Source organism: Onychomys torridus, chromosome 1, assembly GCF_903995425.1.
Source record: "Onychomys torridus chromosome 1, mOncTor1.1, whole genome shotgun sequence".
NCBI classification, from domain to species: domain Eukaryota; kingdom Metazoa; phylum Chordata; class Mammalia; order Rodentia; family Cricetidae; genus Onychomys; species Onychomys torridus.
This window is the reverse complement of record NC_050443.1, coordinates 159,398,632-159,418,166: the sequence shown is the minus strand read 5'-3', so window position 1 is coordinate 159,418,166 and position 19,535 is coordinate 159,398,632. Positions and strand designations below refer to the sequence as shown.

The following is a 19,535-nucleotide window of genomic DNA, read 5'->3' as shown; positions in this document are numbered from 1 at the left end:
AAGAAAGCCTGCAGCAGGGGGAAGAAGTATAGAGGAGACTATATTCTAGGAGGAGCAGGTGGAAAGTTGAGATTTTAAAGAAAATCTCTTTGTGAAGAAAAACCAAGACAAGGGCCGGAGTGACAGTTCATCTGGTGAAGTGTTTGCTTTGCAAGCAGGAAGACCAGAGTTCAATTCCCACAGAAGCCATTAAAAAGCCATGAGTCATGAGGCTTGCCTGTAATCCCAACACTGGTGGAGACAAGCTGATCCTTCAGCCTGAATGGTTGGCCAGCCTAAGTTAATTAGTGAGTAAGTCCCAGGCTGATAAGAGGCCCTGTCAAACAAAGAAACCCTGTCTCAAAAAAGAAAAGTAAATAAAACTAATTAAACAAAAAAATCAAACAAAGCCCACAAAGTGATCGGCACCGAAAGAATGACTCCTGAGGTTGTCCTCTGGGCACACGTGTGCTCCTGTACCGACACACACACACACACACACACACACACACACACACACACACAAACTAAGGAGGTGGCCCAGCTGATAGAGTGTTTTTCTACCAGGAATCAGGAGTAGTGGCAGAGGCCAGTAGTCCCGTCATTCAGGAGGGCCAGGGTTCAAGGCCAACCTTGCCTACAGAATGAGTGAAACAACCAGGCTAGGCTACATGGGACTTTGTCTCAGGAGAAAGGAAAAAAAAAAAAAAAGAATCCACAAAAAAGAAAAAGAAAAGACAAAACCCACACACATGCACACATACACACCCAACTTTTTCTTTTTCTAGTACTTAGAACCTTATGCATCCCTAAAGCTCTTATTTTTACTTGTTTTGTTTGTTGTTGTTTTGGGTTTTTGTTGGTTGGTTGGGTTTTTGTTCTGTTTTGTTGTGACAAGGTCTCTCTATGTAGCACTGGCTGTCCTAGAACTCACTATGTAGTGTCAGACCAGGCTGACACTACAGCTATGGTTTTATAGCTTGTCCATCGGGTGATGGAGTTTACATCAAAACCTCACAGTAATGCCTGCAGTCTCTTTAAGGTACAGATCGTGACGTGTCTTCATTATGTACCTGTTTTGACAGGTAGCAATTGTAAACTATGGAATGGCAGTACTGGAAATGCACATTGTATAGACCCTCCCCTTGAACAAACAGAATTTGTTGGGATTGGATCAACTCTTTTCTGTCATTGGTCTTTGGGAATAAAAATGTCTTGGTTCCAGAAATAGCACTACTCTAAATAGATTGGATTCTAGGCAGTGTAGATAGGACGGCTCCTACTGAAGATGAAGAAGAGATGAGAAACGGCAGCTGACTGGAAAGAGGAAGAACTCTGAAAGAGGAGTGGAGGGCGGGTTGCAGGAGACATGCAAGTTCTCAGCACTCAGAGTGGGTTCAAATCCTGTATCCACGGCCTTGTGCAAGCTGTGTGTTTTCTCTGTACCTCCGAGAGGGTGGGAGTATCCACCTGACAGCGCTGTTAGGATGGCTGAGTCAAATGACAGGGTTTGGTTGTTGTTGTTATTTTGTTTTGCTTGGGGGGGTCTTATTGTTTTGTTTTTTTTTCTTCTCTGGTAACCTTCTTGTCATTCTATAAGGGCAGATTAGAAAAAAAATTTTTTTTTAATTTTTTTTCTTTTCTTTTCAGAGCTGAGGACCGAACCCAGGTCCTTGCGCTTTCTAGGCAAGCGCTCTACCACTGAGCTAAATCCCCAGCTAGAAAAATTATTTTTAAGACCTAGGTAGCTCATTTGTGTTTTATCAGTATAAAATCTCTCTCTCTCTCTCTCTCTCTCTTTCTCCTAATGGTCCACTGGTTGTTGACAAAGGCCAAGAAAATTTAGTAAAGAAGTAACTGATTTTAGTACTAGAAAATATATATCCACATGCAGAATGAAGGAATCGGACCCTCTCTCATACCATATGAAAGAAGTGGATCATAGATATGAAACTATTGGGCTCTTAGAGGGAAGGAAGCATAAGTAGAAATCTTCATGGCCTTGAGTTAGGCAATGTTTTTTAATGATACTAAAACACAAATAGCAGAGAAAAAAGATACACAAAGTGGACTTAAAATGTAGATCTTTGTGCCGGAAGTGATGCACTAAGAAAGCATGAGGAAAGCCCATTGCACATGCCTGTAATCCCTACCCCCGGAAGCTGAAGTAGGCAACTTCAGTTCAGAGCTAGTGTGTGCACACAGTGAGACTCAAAATTGGAGAAAAAAACCACAAATCATGCATCTTATAATGGACTTATATCTAGGACATACAAGGAACTAATATACAATAGAAATGTAAATAACCCAATTAAAAGTGGGAAAGAATATTAATAGTCAAAGATATGTATATGGATAGTAAGTACCTAAGCAGTACCCATCAAAGGAATATAGATCCAAACTATAAGACATATCTAAAGTCACATTAGGTATTTTAGAAGCCTGGAAATCAAAGTACCCAAAATTGGCTGAATACTGATGTAGCGGTCTGAATGAGAATAGCCTCATAGTCTCAGGCATTAGAACACGTGGTCCCCAGCTGGTGGCACTGTTTGGGGAAGTTCAGGAGGTGTGGCCTTGCTTGAAGAACTATGTCACTGGGATGGGCTTTTGAGTTTACATAATCTCACCCCACACCCAGTGAAAGCTCTGGTTCATACTTGTGATTAAAGATGTGACCTCTCAACATCACGCTACCATACCTTCTGTTTGCTATTGTGCCTTCCTGCCATCATGGATGCTTGTCCCTCTGGAACCCTAAGCCCAAATAAACTCTCCCTTCCATAAGTTGCATCTGCCCCTGATGTTTCATCACAGAAAATACAACCGGTATTACACATTTTACTTAAGAGACTTCAACAGCTGTGGACTTAGCACTCATGGGACAGAGCCTAGTAGACAAGCCCCTGTAGATCCAACAGATAACTAAATGCCAAAAGGCACCCCATTGTAAGCTTCGCCTCATGCAATTTTCTAGTATGTGAACTACAGCCCATTAAAGCTTTCATAAAAACAAAAATCTCTTTCTCCCACAGTTAACTATGAATTACAGCAAGCACTCTCTTCATTTACTTCTATGTTTCTTTTAGGCTGATTATGTGGTCCCTGTGGAGGATAATGATGAAAACTATATCCATCCCAGAGAAAGCAGCCCGCTGCCTACTGAGAAAGGTAAGCATTTGGAGTTTGGAGTACCTGAAGGAAGCTTCTAGCAGTTAGCCTGCACCAGGCTGTTGAGCAGAAAGCGCTGAGGAACTCGGAATTGACAAGGCTTCTCCTCTGTAGCCACACCCCCTTTGACTAGGGGAGCATCTGGTTCAGAGCCTTTCTCCTCCTTCCATGTTCATGGTTTTAGACCCAGGCTATAACATCTCTGGAGCTATTACCTTCAGCTGCCTTCATGCAGAATGGTTCTCAAAAGCTAACGCTCACAGGATTGCAAGCCACGGGGTGGACTGAGAGACAGTGTACTGTGAGCAAGTCTGTGGAGGAATGATAAAGTGAGAGCCCATGTACTTTCATCCTGGCTCTTTAGTTCCACGTGTCTCAGGCCTATGGGATGCTTTGTAAATCCTGCCAGGAATAAGAAATGCTATCACCAACACATGTCTTAGATCAGACATGGAAACAGCACCCTCTGGAAACAGTGACTTTGGAAAATATAGTCCCGGGCAGGTGGTACTTCCCGTCTGATAAACTGGACCAGAGAGAACTGTCCTCAACTTTCCTAGGGTTTTTGTTTGTTTGTTGTTTAATAACAATGCTCTCCTGTACTCCCCAAGCATGAGAAACAGCTTTAAGACCAAGCCACCCAAATACACAAAACAATACCTACACATTCCCCCCTCTTCACCCCTCAAACGATCTCAAAATCCAAGAGAATTTGTGTATGGAAGGGAAAGAGTGATTGATTTGGCACTGCCATGTTTAGCTTTAATATACTTTTGATTAAAACAAAACAAAGCCCAACTCTCTTTTGTCTCCCAAGCCTCTAGGTGGGTGACATTCTGATCCACATGTACTTTAGCAGATGGTCTTATTTCACTCTTTTAATCACTAATATATCAAATCCAGAGGTTCCCCACGAGAAGATTTCTGTGGATGGTTTATGTGACGAATAAGGGTCATGGAATCTTTGCAGATTCTCTGGCTTGACCAATCATCTTTCTCTCTACAAGAACTTTCCTCAGTGGAACATACCTGTAATCACTCCATGTGTACATATTTGTGTATTTCAGCTCCCATGGTGAATAGATCAACCAAGCCAAACAGCTCAAAGCCAATGTCACCTCCAGGGAATGTCACAGGTAAGGTATAATATGTATGGTTGGTTTTTAATCTATTCTAAAAGAGATGCACAACTAAGATCATATGTGAACAATCACTTATATCCCCAAGTTTCCTGATAATGGGGAACAAAGTCTTAGTCTCATCGATGCCCACAGGCTTCTTGGCATTGCCCTGACCTCTACCCACTAGATTCCAAATCATCTCCCTAAATGTGATGAGCAAAAATATCCCCACATGGTGCCAACTATCTCTGAGTTGGGAATCAACTCCTAGCCGGGTGAGAACCACCAGTTTAAAGAAACCAAGCAGCTCAGTCCATAGGGACTTGTCTCCCAGTGAGAATTTGAAGAGTAAAGTGTCTGTTTGGTCCATAGCTTTTATCAGGAAAGGATAGATAGAATCTGTATTTCTGAGCTTTTTCTAAGTTGGTATCATTCACAATTCTGTCCCCATACCCTACCCCACCCCACCCCCCCAAAGCTTGAAATTACAAATCCCCATAAATGTGGAAACTGAATTTCACAGTAATGCAGCCCAAATTGTTTTGGAATTGCTGGATGGAATCTTTGTGTGTGTGCCTGCTTCAGAGTATGGGATGCTACACTGTCTAATAATAGCAGGAAACAGCAGTCTCCAAGAATGCTTGCAAAGAGATGGAGCTCTGGGGCTTTCGTGGCTGACGTGGGGGTGGGGTGGGGTTAACAGAACAAACATTGGATATGAAGTTGAAGTAGAGTGCTGTGGAAAAAACACAGAAGCAGGACATACTGAGGACCTGTAAATGAATTTCCTAGCTGAGAAAGTAAGCAGCAGTTGCCAACCAACCTGCACCGTTAAAATGAACACTTCTAAATTTCTGCTCCAAACAGAGATAGAGTCCGACACTGATTTTGCCCTCCTACTTTTGTGCTTTTGGTACATCATCTACCACACTTGTCCCTTAGAGTGTCCCAACCAAGAACTGGGCACATTCAGAAAGGAATGTGGGTGCCTGGCACACCATTGCTGGGGTCATCCCACTGATGTGCCCCTTGGTCTGGCTGCACTCTGGGAGAGCAGAAGGGCCTAGCTGGTGAGTAGAGGGGTCTGTCTCCACTCTCCCATCATGCCCTCCTTTGAGAGAGGCAACAGTGACTCTGACCTGCACAGCAAGCCTCCAAAGAACAATACAGACTCCTGGCTAGAGAGAAGTGCTGTCTGGGTCCACAGCTCACGTGGCCCTGCCTCTTACCCTCTCTGAGCCTCCATCTGTTCCACTCAGTGTTAGTGGGGGGGCAGATGGCACATTTGCAGTCCCTAGCACTCTGCCAGCACCCAGAGACACTGGGGTATTCATTGCAAGACACTAAAAACAATCCTATTTACTAACCCTTTATGAGTTATGATTGGAGAATTATATATAACACTCACCCATCTTAGTATAAAGTCAGTGATTTCTATGGACCATGATGTTTATAGTAACACATTATGTAATCACTGCCCCATCTCACTTTTAGGAAATATCCATGCCCACCCAGCCCTCAGGATCAGTTCTGCTCATTTTTATAGTCAATGCTGTCCCCACTTCCGGCTCCAGGCAACCACTCTTGTCTGCATCCGCTGCTGTCAACCTGCTTTTGCTGACATTTCACATAGACCAGATCACTCACCGGGTGGCTCTGTGCATCTGGCTTCTGAACATCTGGCTCTTTTCCCTCATGATAAAGTTTTTAGCCGTCACAATTTTTTTCTCCTTCCCAGATTCTGACTGTGTCAGGCTGACTCTTAAAATGTCAGATTTATCCTGTTGTCTGACCATGAAAAGTGAATTTGATAAGATGAGGAGTGTCCCATTTCACAGAGCACCTGAGACAGTGTTTCTAAGAGGTCACCCAGCCAATTGGATGACAGAGAAATAAGTACAATGCTATCTTCCTAATGCAAGACCACAGTGGATTTTTTTTTAAAAAAAATGTATTCGTCAGGGGACAGGGCACGTTTTCCTTGGTACACATGAGGAGGTCTCAGGACAACTTTGTAAAGTCAGTTCCCTCACCATGTGGATTCTGGGGATTGAACTTGGCTCCTCAGGTTTGGCGACAAGCACTTTTATCTGTGGAGCCACACCACCGGCCTAAGAGCACGCACGGGTTTGCACCAGCACCATGCTTTGCTTCCCCAGACTGCAGCTGGAAGGCCCTCCTGTCTGCTGGCTAAAAGCTATGTATGGAGAGGAAAGAAAAGGGAGATGTCAGTGTGCTGGTTGGGGACATGGAGGAAAGGATAGTAGAAACACCAGGCAGTAGGTCTCACAAAGGTTGGGTGGGGGTGAGGTCTGACTTAGACCTTTTATCTGCTTCCTATTTTTTCAGACGTGGTTGCCTCCTCTGCCCTGAATTCTTCTCTCTGAATATGGGTGGCTAGCCTATTTGCACAGTGTCAACCTTACTGTTCAATTTTACTCAGCCATCAGATGATCACAATGGGACTCACACACCATGGTCGGATGACATTTCCCTTTATTTTCATGTCACCGGTACAGCTCACTGTATGCGAGGGAGCTCAGTAATAAAACTGTGGACATGACTGCTCCATTATTGGGGGAAGGCTTTTATTGTGAGTAAAAGAGAGAAAATGTCCAAAGGCACCTGGAAGAGTCCAGAGCAGAGAGAGAAACAAACTTGCCACAGCCATGGCCAGGACCAGGGAAGCCGGGGCAGCGGGAGAGAATAGTGAAGATGGCATTAAAGAATAGAGCATAGCAGGGGAGGAGTGAGAAGAGCAAGAAAGCAAGGTGATAGCAAGACAGACAACAGCAGGAGGTAGAGAGGATGTGGGGTGAACAAATCATGTGGGTTATAAGGAGGATGAGTAACTGAGGGAGGGAAGGGCCTAGGTTCTAGTGTGGACTTTGAAATGTACAACAGGTACTTGTGATACTGAGGGAGCCTCGAGGGGGCAGCACAGGCTGACAGCTAGCGCAGGCATATGTTAATGGAGAGTAAAGGGAAATGACTCCTTTTGGAGGACAGGGGTTGGGTTGGGGGGTAGGGGGTGTGGATTTCACAAGTTCCTGAGGGATGCTAGCTTCTATCTATCTGCCTGAAATCCTTCTATAGTCCATCTTGAGCTCCTTTCTGGATATATGGGCAGTCTGAGACCTAACACTTAAAAATGTGGTTTCCTTTCTTACATGTTTTCTAAAATTGCATTTAAGTCAAGTAAGCCATAAGTAGAAGCAGGGCTGGAGAAGGCCCAGAGCAATCAGGACCATCCACTCTGGATTGCCAGTGGTTTGTGACATTAGCACTCAGCTCAGCAAGTACGGTGTGAAGAAGGCTCTGTACAGAAGTTCAGAGAATGACCCAGTGGCCTCACTTTCAGCACTTTTTTTTGTTTGTTTTTCGAGATAGGGTTTCTCTGTGTAGCTTTGCACCTTTCCTGGAACTCACTCTGCAGCCCTGGCTGGCCTTGAACTCAGAGATCCACCTGCCTCTGCCTCCCGAAAGCTGGGATTAAAGGCGTGTGCCACCACCACCCAGCTGACTTTCAATACTTTTGAAGGCCTTTTTCTTCATGGGTGAGATGCAGGAGGCCACATGTCTCTTCTCCAAGTAGCTTCCACAGAACCTGTGAATGCCTCCCAGTGCCTCCCACAGACCAGGTCCTCACTGACACTTGGTAACCCATTTCTGTGTCGACAGGAAGCTAAGCACTACACTGGGCAACAGATCTGACCCAAGCTTACAGGGTATCTCCTGAGCATCCACTAGGAACTAGGGATTGCTCTCTCTAGTGGCCTCTTATTCATGGCTTGGGAGATGGTTCAGTGAGTGTGAGCACTTACTGGTCAAGATGAGAACCTGAGTTTGGCTCTCTAAGCACGCATGTAAAAAGTCAAGCATGAGCATGCATGGAACGGTAACTCCAGCACTGAGGGGGTGGGTAGAGACAGGAGGGTCACTGGAACCTGCTGGCTGCCAGCCTAGCTCCAGGTTTAATGCAAGACCCTATCTAAAAAGAATTAGGCAGAATAATGGAGCAGGACACCAGGCATCCTCCTCTGTTCTCTATACACATGCACAAGCACATGCATGCAGGTACACCACACACAATGTTTATTCAATTCAGTTTGACCCATCACAAATTCTCATCATGAACCTTCTGTCTTCCTGAGCAGTAGTGTCCAAGCAGTCCCTGTGTGGGGAATCTATTACCTCTCTCACGGCTTCCTTCATGACTGTCTGGCTCTGTTTTTCAGCCAGGCAGATGGGGAGGGAGTGAATATACGTCCAGGTTGCTGGGTCCCTTCTATGAGTTCAGAAGATGTGATGTGGGGAATGGCCCAGCACTTGGCCTTACTTGGCTGTGAGTGAGTAGACATTCTCTAATGTGCATGAGGAGCAGACACTGTGCTGAAGTGTATACACATGAACTGGGAGGACTGTGTACCCCAGAAGGAGTGAGCTGAGCCCATATGTCTCTAGACACCTTTGTTGAACCTATCTGCACAGCATACTTGGGGCAAGTGGTATTTCTTGGCTCCCTCCCAAAAAAACTTTTGTGCATTTTCACTGGGCTCTCAGAATCAGGGTCATTGAACTTGCCCATGAGTCTAAGGAGCGGGTCTTCCAGAAGCGTTAGAGGGGCATTCTAACCCACAGCCTTTGTGAGAGTTGTACGGTGGCATTCTTTTCTTTTCTCGTTTGTGGATATGTTTGCATTGGGTAGGCACAGATGTGTGGGTGCAGTGCATGTGGGGGCATGAGACTGACCTTGGGAATCAGCCTCCATAACTCTCCACCTTATTTTTGAGTCTGTCAATCAAACTTAGAGTTCATCAACATGGTTAGTCTTGCTCCTAGATTTCTCTGAGTTTCCCAGCTCACCTTTCCAAGACTGGCATTACAAGCAAGCAGCCACTCCCACCTGGCATTTACATGGGCTCTGGGGATCTGAACTCTGGTCTTCACTCTGGTGTGGCAAGTGTTTCAACTACTGTATTATCCCCTGCCCCTATACTGGCATCTCAAATTTCTCATCATCTGTGCCCAGACATTTGGCCCCCAGAATCAATGTCACTAGATATATGCCCTTCACTTAAAGTCACACAAAGCATGCGTGTCTCAGAAATCCTAGCCTCACTAATACAGCCATTCCTGAAGGCAAGGTATGTACGTTCCTGACTCATGTACGTTCTGTGCAGGTCGAAACAGTGGGGTCTGGGACTCCAAGTCATCTTTGCCTGCTGCACCATCCCCACTGCCACGAGCTGGGTGAGTACTGATTGAGGTTAGTGCTTGTATGAGATCTGGGTGTGTGGGATGGTGGGGTCCTGCTGCCCTGAGGACTCCTGTTAGTTCTCCACTGATGCTAGCCTTCATGACGGAGCAGAGGAGCTGCCACTATAGTTGGAGATGAGGAGTCTAGCCTCACATACAGTCAGTTTTAGCTAAAATATGAGTTCATTGGCTCACTGTGGTTTGCAGGGCACCCCAACTTTCAGCACCTGATAGTGCTGAGATCTCCAATCAGGTTCAACCTTTACTTTCTGCTCCCTGATTTCATTCGCAAGTAGTACATGGCGTATAAAAGTGTACCTGGCATTAGAGCATGCGTTAGGGTGCTCATACATCTGAACATGTTTTGTGGGACAATGCTTATGGGATTTAAGCTGGCTTTGGAAACTGCTTGGTGAGTATTATGACACCACTGTATTAGTTACTTTTCTTGTTTTTTTTTTTTTTTCTTTTCTTTTTACTAAGAGATTTTCTATTGGTTTTACATATCAACCGCGGATTCTCTTATCCTCCCTCCTCCCACCCCCTTAGTTACGTTTCCATTGCAGTCATGGGACACTGACAAAGGCAGCTTGTAAAAGAAAGTATTTGATCTGGGCCTAGTTCCATATGGTTTGAGACCATGATGGCAGAGCGACGGAATGACTGAGAACTTATGTCTTGCTCCACACATGAGGTAGAGAGGAGAGAGAGACTGGGAATGGCACAACATGCCTGCTTCTGCCTCCTTAGTGCCGGGAGTAAGGGCATGTGCCACCCCCTCCTGGCAGCACAAGTCTTTTGAGACCTCAAAGCCGGCCCCCAGTGACACACCTTTTCTAACAAGGCCACATCTCCTAATCCTTCCCCAAAAGTTCTACCTACTGAGAACCAAATATTCAAATATATGTCCATGGAGATCGTCTTATTCAAATCACCATATACTCTATACAGTTATGTAGGCTCAGTAAGCCTTTACAGAAGTACACTTATGAGCTGGAAAGTTGGCTCAGTGGTTAAGAGCAGGCAACACTCTTCCAGAGGACCTGAGTCTGATCCCCAGATTGCCTGCCAGGAGACTTACAACCACCTGTGACTCCAGCTCCAGAGATCTGACAAATCTGACCTACATAGCACCTATTCAAACACCACACACACACACACACACACACACACACACTCACATGCCACACACCCAAATTTTAATAAAATAAATCTTTTTTAAAAATGAATTATGCAATTCACTAATTTCTTTTTTTAAGATTTATTTATTATGTATAGTGTTCTGCCTGCATGTGTCCCTGCAGGTCAGAAGAGGGCGCCAGATCTCATTACAGATGGTTGGGAGCCACCATGTGGTTGCTGGGAATTGAACTCAGGACCTCTGGAAGAATAGCCAGTGCTCTTAACCACTGAGCCATCTCTCTAGCCCTAAAATAAATTTTTTTAAGCACACTTACATATGTATAAAACTGGACTGCACAGTTACAATTTTAATTCTACCCCAGTGGAAACCAAATAAGCCTTAATTTGGTAGGTTATTAACCAGAACTGCACTCCTCTCTTGGTTTCTCTTTGAGCAGTTACTTAGTCTTTCTGAACCTGTTTCCTGACCTCTAAAATGTGACAATAATAGAAAAAAATTGAGATAGGTTCTCACTGTGTAGTCCTGGCTGGCCTGGAATGTGCTATGTAGGTCAGGCTGGCTGGCTGCCTCTGCCTCCCACATACTGGAATTAAAAGCCCATGCTACCACACACACGGCTTCTTATGGGTTTTCAGTTTTGTTTGAGGCAGGGTTTCACTATATATAATACACACTTGGGAAGGTCCTTTAAATGGTTGAAGTCATCTATGAGGAGCTTAACCTAGTTCCAGACAGACGTCTTACAGACGCTGGATTATTATTAGTACTCTTTCCCTATACTTCAGGGTCAGACAAAGCATGAGAGGGAGCAGTGGGGAGGAAGGGAGAAGAGAGTGGGGAGCTGAATCAAGGAAAGGGAAAAGAAGTAAAAATAGACTCCAGCAAGAAGCAGAAAGCCTTAGCAACAGTAAGTCCAAGCTCTAAGAAAGCCAAGATAAATGGGAATGTTGGCATAGGTGCAGACATCTGAGACCGTAGATCACAAAGACTTTGAACTAGTGAGGCTGTGGAGCTCTTGGAAGACAGACATCAGAGAACAGTGGCCTGGAAGTAGAGCAGAGGTGGATACAGAAAGGTGATGGTTGCAATCTCACCAGCTTGATTGGTTTTTTATTCTTATTTGTCTACCTCTACCTGGGCTCCAGCATCCACAGAGTGCCAGGGGTGTGAAAAGGGCTCTGCATTTACCTCACTCCTCAGGTCACACTGAGGAAGCTAGTGTGTGTAGTTGCCTTACCACCAAAAGAAGGGCCCAAAGTCACCAAGCAGCCAGCAGCAGACCTGAGACAAGAGTTGTTCTGATGACTCTTGGCAACTGGACCTTTGTTTATTAACATTAATGTGGTGGTTTGAATAAGAATGGCCCCTATAGGCTCATATATTTGGATGCTTAGGGAGTGGCACTATTTGAAAGGATTAGGAGGTGTGGCCTTGTTGGAGGAAGTGTGTCATTGAGGGTGGGCTTTGAGGTCTCAAAAGCCCACACAAGGCCAATCTTCTTCTTCTTCTTCTTCTTCTTCTTCTTCTTCTTCTTCTTCTTCTTCTTCTTCTTCTTCTTCTTCTTCTTCTCCTTCGCCGCCTCCTCCTCCTCCTTCTTTTCCTCCTCCTTCTCCTTCTTCTCCTCCTCCTTCTTCTCCTTCTTTCTTCTCTCTTCTCTCTTCTCTCTTCTCTCTCTCTCTCTCTCTCTCTCTCTCTCTCTCTCTCTCTCTCTAACCTATAGATCAGGATGCAGCTCCCAGCTACTGCCTGCATGCTACCATGCTCCCTGTCATACTGATTACAAACTAAACCTCTGAAACTGTAAGCAAGCCCTCCATTAAATGCTTTCTTTCATAAGAATTGCCTTGGTCATGGTGTCTCTTCACAAAACAACAGAACAATAGAGTGCTGACTAAGAGAGTTAACCCTTCTCCATCTGTTGGGAGGATCATCACAACTAAACCCTCCATCCATCCCTGTCTGTCCTTCAAGCTCAGTCTTCCTACCCACTGTTTTCACTATCATGGTTTAGGTCTAAGAAGAAGGTAACCGGAAGCTCTGGTTCATATTGCTTGTGTCTAACAAGGCTAATCTCTTATTCCCCAGGAAGAAAACAGCCACACCACTGAAGACAGTAAGTTGATTCTGCACTTGAAAGTACTTTCCTGTAGTCTAGGTTGTTGGCCACTTACTTAAGGTCAACAATGCATCCAGTTGTGCTCAACACAGCAGGCTTAGCAATTGAAGCTGCTGCCCAGACAACCCAGAGCAACTTCTAATCTCAGAGAGCTGGGAAGGTGCTACTCCTGATGAAGTGGTCCTTGCTGGATTCTGTTAGCCTCCCAGAATGTGTGCAGCAGATAACAGGAGGTGTGCAGTCATCCATGCCTCCATCACTGCTGACCCCAGAGCACATAGCAGACCACTATGTATCAGATAAATAGTCACAGACCAAACTCAGCTTCTGATCAGAATGCAGTGACCCTGGGCAAGCCCATGATGCAACTCAGCCCAGCTGGACCTGAGCTTACTCTTGAACCTGACAGTGACTATTGCTTAGGATACATAGAAGGTGGAACCATGAGACCAAAGCCAGATGCCCGATACCCACCACATAAGCACTGCTGCCTGGCAGCTGCTGAGGGTCATGGTGTCCATCAACACTGTTGACACATTAGTCATGTCCCCACAATGAAATGCACTGTTCCTTCCATGAGACACACTCATCAATGAATAAAAACTGCTTTCGCTTTGTTGGCATGATTTGGAGTAGCTACATCAAATCTCTACCAGCATATTTAATATTGTTCTGACTTTTATCTCCATGTTTTGCTGTGCTGAATGTCTTTGTCTTTTTTTTCCCCTTAACATAGACTCCAGTTGCCTCTCCACAGAATGCATCAAATGTTTGTGAAGGTAAATGCGTTTATTCTGAAGACTAAGAATGTACTCCAAAAGTAATTTTTCAATTAATGATTGGCATATAAATCCTTAATTCTGAATTTCTTTCATTATTTAGGAGCCAATTGTTAATATGAAGCCAACTCTTCTGAATGATTAGTACTTTGCACTGAAGTAGTGAGTAGGAAAGTTAGCTCCAAAGCCTGAGCGAAGCAGGCAGGATCTGTGGAGGAGGCTACTTGCTTATTGCAGACAGCCACAGCCAGCTAGAAAGCAATATGGTGGTACTGTGTATGACCTTAGAGCCACCTAACTGTCTCAGAACAGCTTAGACGAGGTAATGAATTTTTAAAACCCTGTTTATTTAAAGAAGTGCTGTTGCAGTTTTCAAAGTGCAAATGCCCGTAGTCTTAGTACATCGTCAAATATACCCTTTGCTTCACCATCTCTCAAAAAAACATGCTTTTCAATAATGAGCCCATTTAAAAAGCATGATTGGGGACAGGAAAGAGCAAAGATGACTCATTCGTGATGTGACACTTAGAGCATAGAGACATTGAAGTCCTGCAGCCATCCAGCGCCACACGTGAAGGAACCCTGTGCTTCATTCATCACAGCGTGTGTCCTTTCACTGTGTCCTGAGTCAGTGTCTGCACAGAGCGTGCTGGTGTCCCTGCTCAGGGGACAGTGGCTTTATTCTGAGCACACACTGCTGCTCTCATCTCCCCTTTTATCGCACCATTAGGTTTCTTCCCCATTCTTTTCCCCCTTCTTTCTTCCCGCAGGCTGTTTCTGTCCCCCACCCCCTCCTTGGCTGTCCTCTGGTTCTCTGCCTCCCCTTTGAAGTTTTCTGTTCCTGGACGTCCCATGCATGCCTTGCGTGTCCTTCCAGGCTCTCCAGCCTGATAAGCAGGAGCAGAGCAGACAGTCCTAGTGACTGAAGCCTCTGTGTAAACTTAAAGGCTTTGAGAGTCTCCAAAACCAGGTTGGAGGGGCTGCTGGCCTGCCCCCTGCTGCTCAGGCTTCCCACAGAGGAGCTTAGGAAGCGGAGGCAGTGGCCATTTAAACCCAAAGGGAGGGAGCAGCCATCTCTGCCCTAGGGAGGAGACTTCAGGAATGTAAAAGAGTGAGGAAGACAGACAAACAAGGAAACTAGTGACTTGAGACCTTGCAGGGCTTTATTTGGGTGAGGTAAACTCTGTAAGAATCATTTCTGCTTTCAAGCTGGGACACAGGTTGAAAAGTTTCCTTTTTCAGCTGTTATTTGTCCATTGCTGGGATGACCAGTGAGTTAAAGAGTCAGGTGACTGATAGACATCTCTCATGACTGGGGGTGGTGGGGTGGGGGGGGGGGTCTGGCCTGGGGCAGGAAGACAGGAATCCAGAGAAACAATCTACTTGAGTTCTTATATGTGGGTGGGTATAGGAAAAGAAACTGCTGATGTGACTGATCTATGGTGTGGTTAAAGTTTTTATTGTAGATATGAGAGAAAATAGCCAGAGGCATCTGGAAGAGTCTAGAGCAGAGAGAAGGACACCGAACAGAGCCAGGACTAGGGAAGCAGGCGAGAATAGTGGAGCTATTGAGATAACAAGAGACGAGACTAGAGTACAGCCCGCGGGAGTAAGCGAGCGAATAGTGAGAATAATCAGACCATAAGAGGGGTCAGTGGCTGTGGAGAGCGAATGCCTGATGGTAGCGCAGACTTTGAAGTGTGGAACAGGTCCTTGCAATACAGGGGAGCCCAGAGGCCAGCATGGATCTTGTATAATATTAGAGGGAGCAGCCTTTATATTAGACATCCCAGGGGACCAGGAGAGAACTATGAACGGCGAGAACTGTTTTTGGGAAATAGAATCTCAGCACACCGAGCTCTTAGTCCAGTCATTTATTCTTCCAAATCTTCTTCTCCGTCCTCCCTTGCCTGGGGAGTCCCAGTATATATACACTTACAAGCAATAATCCCTTGGCAGTGCAAAGCCGGGCTCCCAGGGTCAAATGGAGGGGTGATAGGAATCCAGAGGGGCAGTAATTGTTAATTATCACTTGCAACCCAAAAGGGAAATGACTGATGGGGAAATGAATTAACTAAAGACTAAATTTGGGTAATGTCTAAGAAGAGGGATCTTATGTGCTCCACTATAGTCTTAAACATGATTGGTAAAAAATGTTAAAAGTCTATAAGTTGATAGGTCAATGGAAGAAAACAAAACTGCCTTCTTTTTTCCTGTGGCTCCTATCTGTCCAAGCTATCTGCCGTTTTTTCTGCAGGGTGGGGGAAAGTGTGCTCAGTCGCTAGGCAACCTGTGTACAGCTAGATGCCTCTGGTGATAGTCAAAGGGAGATCTGGAACTAGTGGTAAGATTTGGGAAAGGAGGAAGTTAAGCTTAATTGGCACATCCACCAGGCCTTCTCAAACAGGTAGTCTGGACACTTAAGTCTGTTCTTAGAGAATACAGAGGTATCTCTGATAAGGTACTTTCCTCCTTCTGGGGATGGACCTGGCTGGATGCTGCCAATGATAATAATTACAAGGAGGCTTGAACTGGGGTTCTGGCTGTGCACAGCTGTTAGTGCAGAAGGTTATCTAAATATTCCTTTAGTAGAGGGGAAATGGTGCCCAATAAATGGTGGAAAAGCTACAATAGTACATAAGAAACTCATAGTAGAAAATAGTTGATAATCAAAAGCCAAATATCACTAAGGCTCCTTGAACCTCAGCTTGACCTCTGGAAGGCCCTTGGCTTCTTCCAGGTATTAGCTTGGTCATAATCAGCCGAAATCCTACTTTGTATATCTTTGCAGCTTGTAGCACATGGACTTTGGTATTCTGATAGGCACCACAGGTAGCCATGTGTCCCTTCTGCCAGAGGGAAGGGAAATGCTCCTTTTCACAGATAGGAACCAGCTTCACAAGGTTCTGAGGAAGGCTGGCTTTTATCTAATGGCCAGAAACCCTCTAGTCCAGTTTGGGCTCATTTCTGGATATTTGGACAGCCTGAGAGACCCAACAGTTCTGGAAACCAAGTTATTGTAATTATGGGAACCATCACAGCTCTACTAAATGGAGGAAGCTTTTACAAGATGGCAAGGCCCTGGCTAACAGTGTATATAGAAACAACACACAGTGTGGTCAAAACTTAAGACTGCTGGAACCTAGTGTGGGCATTTTGCTCCTTTGGGAATTTCTGAGTTTTAAAGAAATGAGCACAGAGTTAGCAGGGCAGTTCAAAGTAACCTGCCACGCATCTGAAATAGCTCTAAAGTTCAAGGCTGGCTGAATGTCAATGCACTCAGGCTGACCACTTTTAGCACAGGAATCTCTGCTTCTGTTCCTTTGAAGTTCCCTTTAGCTTTTTTCTTTTCTCATGGGCTTCAACAGAGATTTCTTAAGCTCTGTGGTTATGCCTATTTCCCACCCTCCCTCAAGAGCATGCTGAGATCTAAGTGATGTCAACAATCAAGGGCAACCTGGACTTTGATTCAATTAATTTTTCACAAGTAGATCATTTTTAAATCCTGAGTTTTGTTTTTTTTTTTACCCATCATCAGCAATAAGTTACTTATATTACATCTTATGACTAAGCAAGACACATGAAGGTGTGATAACACTTGAAGGGCGGTTACACAGAGAAAGCAGAGAATGAGCTGTGCAGAGGGCTGTCAAGCCTGGCACCCACCTGTGCTCAGACACTTACAGTCCGGTACCCAGGGGTTCTGTCTTCATGGACACTGCTGAAGGGGGAACACAGAGGTACCAGCGTGGTAACACTGCCAAGAGGGAGCTGTGGTCCTAAGAGCACACACACACCAAGAGTCACAAGTACACAGACTGAGAACTCCTTAGAAGACAGGGTATTGGGAAGACATCTGGCCAAAGAGGGTCCCACCCAGCTGAGAGCCTGGATTTGGGGATGGGGACTGATATTTCACTTTAATATTAATGTGAGATCTTCTCCTAATCCAGAAAAGCCTGTCCCTGCTGAACGCCACCGAGGGTCTAGTCACAGACAAGACAGTGTACAGTCACCAGTGTTTCCTCCCGTCCAGAAGTAAGAATCCTTCCATTTATTTATTTATTCACTCTTTTAAAAATATTTTCATTTTGATTTATAAATGTGTGTGTGTGTGTGTGTGTGTGTGTGTGTGTGTGTGTGTGTTTTGCATGTATGTGAAAAGGGTATCAGATCCCCTGGAGCTAGAGTTGCATGGCTGTGAGCCATCTAGTGTGGACACTAGGAACTGAACTCAGGTCTTCTGGAACAACCTCTCCAATCCCTTTATTTTATATATTTTTTAAAGACAGGGTCTTACTCTGTAGCTTGCCTGGCTATGTATGCATTGCCTTCCTTATATATGCAGCCAGGATGCCTTTAACTCTTGCTTCAGCCTCTGGAGTGTGGGGATAATAGATCATGAGCTAGCTCTTTTCCCTTTAAAAACAAGTTTCTTCTTGTTGCTATGGAAATTCATTGTCATACAAGGTCACAGGGGGAAGCAATGTTTCATCACTTCTTAATTAAATCTGGGGAGATGTTAGCAACTCAAGAAACTAAGAATTTCAGAGATCCATTCTTTAGGTTATTGGTCTCATCTAAAACACAGCACTTCAGTCAAAGCTTCACCTTTGTAAAGCTAAAGGGAAAAATCTTGGTTTTCCAAAGGTTTTTGTTGCCCTGTCCATCTTTAGATCTTGATACCCTTTGGTGTGGAGTCTCCAGATTTTGTATTGTGCTCTGCCTTTTACTTAACCTGCATTTCTTCCTTTCAGACCTGTCCATCAAAAGCCTGTTCCTCTGCCAAGTAAGTACAATGAAACCATGATGATTGTCTTAGTTAGGGTTTCTATTGCTGTAAAGAGACACCATGACCATGGCAACTCTTATAAAGGAAAACATTTCATCGAGGTGGCTGCTTACAGTTCAGAGGTTCAGTCCATTATCATCATGGTAGGGAGCATGAGGACGTGCAGGCAGACATGGCGCTGGCTACATCTTGATCAGAAGGCAGCAGGAAATAGACTGTGACACTGGGAGTGGCTTCAGCATAAAGACCTCATAAGAGACCTCAAAGCCAGCCCCTCACAGTGACACACCTCCTCCAACTAAGCCGCACCTCCTCCAACAAAGCCACACCTCCTCCAACAAAGCCACACCTCCTCCAACAAAGCCACACCTCCTCCAACAAGGCCACACCTCCTCCAACAAAGCCACACCTCTTAATAGTATCACTCCCTCCCTATGAACTTATGGGGACCAATTACATTCAAACCACCACAATGGTCAACCACAAGTGACCATGAGAACTAACAGTGCTGTTACTTCCATTGTGCAGTCCTATGTCTTCTCTTGTTTGCTTCCATGTCTGTAAAATGGGGCCAACCATATTTATTTTGTAGAGTTATTTTGAAAGGTAAACATTTCCAGTCTTTAGTATTGGTTGAACATTTACTTATCAATCATCATTAGTATTTTTAAAAAATCACAATACAGTTCTTTTCAAAATCAAATTAAGTGAAACAAGCGTGAAACATGCCTAATACAGTGAGTGCTTGGCACCTAGAAGGTTCTCAATAAATGACAGATATTTCATTTAAATCTGAAAGACATTTTAATGAACCTCACATGTATCTATAAATTATACCTTACATAGAATGTGGTAATTATCTGGATAGTTTTCCCAAGGTAAACATCATCTTATATGTGAATCAGATGATGAATCAGAGATGAGTTCAGTCCCCAGTACCCACAGAGGCCTGGCACTCTAACTCCAGGGGACCAACGTCCTCTTCCAGCATCTGTGAGCACCTGCACTCACATACACATACACACATGTGCAATTAAAAATGAAACCTTGAATAAGTACATCTATGAGTCAGTAAGTCAGGCTCACAGAAGGGAACTACCCCCACCTTTTGTTTCTTTCCAACTCAATATAGGAGGTGGAAAAAAAGGGGGAAACTCTACATAAAATTTGGAAC

The 19,535-nt window shown here is 44.7% G+C and overlaps 1 protein-coding gene across 1 annotated transcript in view; it reads left to right on the top strand.

Annotated features, from left to right (window-relative positions):
• Positions 1-19,535, top strand: part of Blnk (B cell linker) — a 71,151-nt gene that overhangs the window by 39,442 nt on the left and 12,174 nt on the right. The window contains exons 7-13 of the mRNA XM_036196457.1: positions 3,069-3,150; positions 4,218-4,286; positions 9,455-9,524; positions 12,760-12,787; positions 13,527-13,569; positions 17,523-17,607; positions 18,327-18,358. Of these exons, the coding sequence (XP_036052350.1) occupies positions 3,069-3,150; positions 4,218-4,286; positions 9,455-9,524; positions 12,760-12,787; positions 13,527-13,569; positions 17,523-17,607; positions 18,327-18,358 (409 nt within the window). The remainder of the gene's footprint in view (positions 1-3,068; positions 3,151-4,217; positions 4,287-9,454; positions 9,525-12,759; positions 12,788-13,526; positions 13,570-17,522; positions 17,608-18,326; positions 18,359-19,535) is intronic.